This window comes from Wasmannia auropunctata, unplaced genomic scaffold (genome assembly GCF_000956235.1).
Source record: "Wasmannia auropunctata unplaced genomic scaffold, wasmannia.A_1.0 LD335274.1, whole genome shotgun sequence".
In the NCBI taxonomy this organism is placed as follows: Eukaryota; Metazoa; Arthropoda; class Insecta; order Hymenoptera; family Formicidae; genus Wasmannia; species Wasmannia auropunctata.
Window position 1 is genome coordinate 1 of NW_012027616.1, and position 1794 is coordinate 1794.

General features: G+C 32.8%; 1 protein-coding gene across 1 annotated transcript in view; it reads right to left on the bottom strand.

Moving 5' to 3' along the window:
* Nucleotides 1-26: 26 nt before the first annotated feature.
* Nucleotides 27-1794, bottom strand: part of LOC105457336 — a gene marked incomplete at its 3' end in the record, with an annotated part of 4321 nt that continues 2553 nt past the window's right edge. The window contains exon 4 of the mRNA XM_011701952.1: nucleotides 27-157. Coding sequence (XP_011700254.1) covers nucleotides 27-157 — 131 coding nt within the window. The remainder of the gene's footprint in view (nucleotides 158-1794) is intronic.

Below are 1794 nucleotides of genomic sequence, written 5' to 3' on the forward strand. Positions count from 1 at the left end.
CCTCGGGTATCTCTTGAATCGTGAACTTCAACAATTTCCCATCTTTATCCGTCTTCTCTATGTGTTTCCAGACTTTAGGTGGCTCGCCCGACGGTCTGAAGCACTGCATCTTGTCCATCTTCTTCTGTAGATCTGCTCTAATGAGTGGTACCTTTACCTAAGATTTATCTTCTGCGTGTAAAATCGTGTCAAAAGACACTTTGTTCAAACGTCGCAAAAACGTACGATCTCTAACATTATAGTGACGCGCCGACCTCTGCCCGTGGCTCATCAGACGGCTACTGTCGATTGAGTGATTTAGCTTTATTAACCATTACGCTCACTGCCCTACTCACGAATAACGGATGTAACATGCAATGCTATCGCAATAATGTAAATATGTTATTCGTCTTCCCTATCTATCTTGCTTGTATATATAAGCTTTTTTTTTATATTCGCCTTATATCTACGAAATTCTGAAAATGTGTTCGTATAAGAGATAAGATGTAAAATTATCGTTATTTTAAAGAAAGGGAAAAATGATTGAATCAACAATTTATATGTAAATTAATAGTAGCACAATTATCACAAATCCTATACAGACGTTTAAAAAAAACATGTGAAGTTTTATTTCTCTTCTCTTTTATTCCTCTTAAACAATCCTATTTAAACATCACTTAAATATCATGAAAAATTTTAATTATTAGCATATACTTAGTGTTTGAACGCTTCACATATCTCATACTTTTAGTATCTTGGTGATACCCGGGCAAACAAAGGCACAAATTATTTAGTGGTGCTGTCATTATTAATTTGTCTAAGAAAATATTTTACATTTATTTTATAATGTTAAATATTTCATATCAGCAACAAACGTGCTGACATTCCGAACTCGGTACTCATTTTTGAAGCGTAAAACTATCGCGCGGCTCTTCATAACCCGCCAAACGGGTATAACTTTGACGTAATCGAATGGCTCATTCCTAAAGGATTTGAAAATCCATAGACGGAAAATACAGGAAAGCTCGTTGTACCCATTGCATTCTTAACACAGCAGTGTCACGAGACGCTCAATTACTCTTACGTGGCGAGTGTGGGAGATGGTTACCCATTACCCCGATGATGTAAGAATCCAACAACGAGGAAGCGCAATCGGACGTATTTTATAAAAGCTTATTATACTTACTAAGACTTTTCCAGAAAATAAATTACATTATGGTAAATTTATTAAAAGGTGAATTAAAAGATTCGCGATAAAAATTATCATTTAAAATATTAATCATTTTAAACTAATTTTTAATTAGAATTTTATGTTTGTATGTTATCATCGTACATAGCAGCATTGCCACGAGTCGTATTCAATAGCTCTTTTATTTGTTTTTGCGCGTGTGTTTTATTTGTAGAGTCCTATGGAATTGACAATCTGAACAGCCTGAGAAAACGTGATGAGTATAATTGATTTTTGTATATAATATATAAAAATTATATATATAAAATATATAATAATATATAAAAAATTTTATCTATTTCTATTTAATCTAATCGTTTATTTAAATGCTTTAAAATAACAACGCGGAGAGTGTCGCATCGAGGGCATCCAATGAAGCTGACAACCCCAGAAAACAGTTTAATTAAGAAGAGAAGAAGGTCTAGGATAGGCATCAGGTACTGACGGAACAACCTTGAGGCGAATATAATTTCTTACCTATACAAAATAATAGTTTTTTCGCAGTTATTTGGAATCGTTTTATCTCGGTAAAAATAATTACAGAAAGAAAAAATTAACTTAAAAATTTTATAAAAGCTTATTCTTAA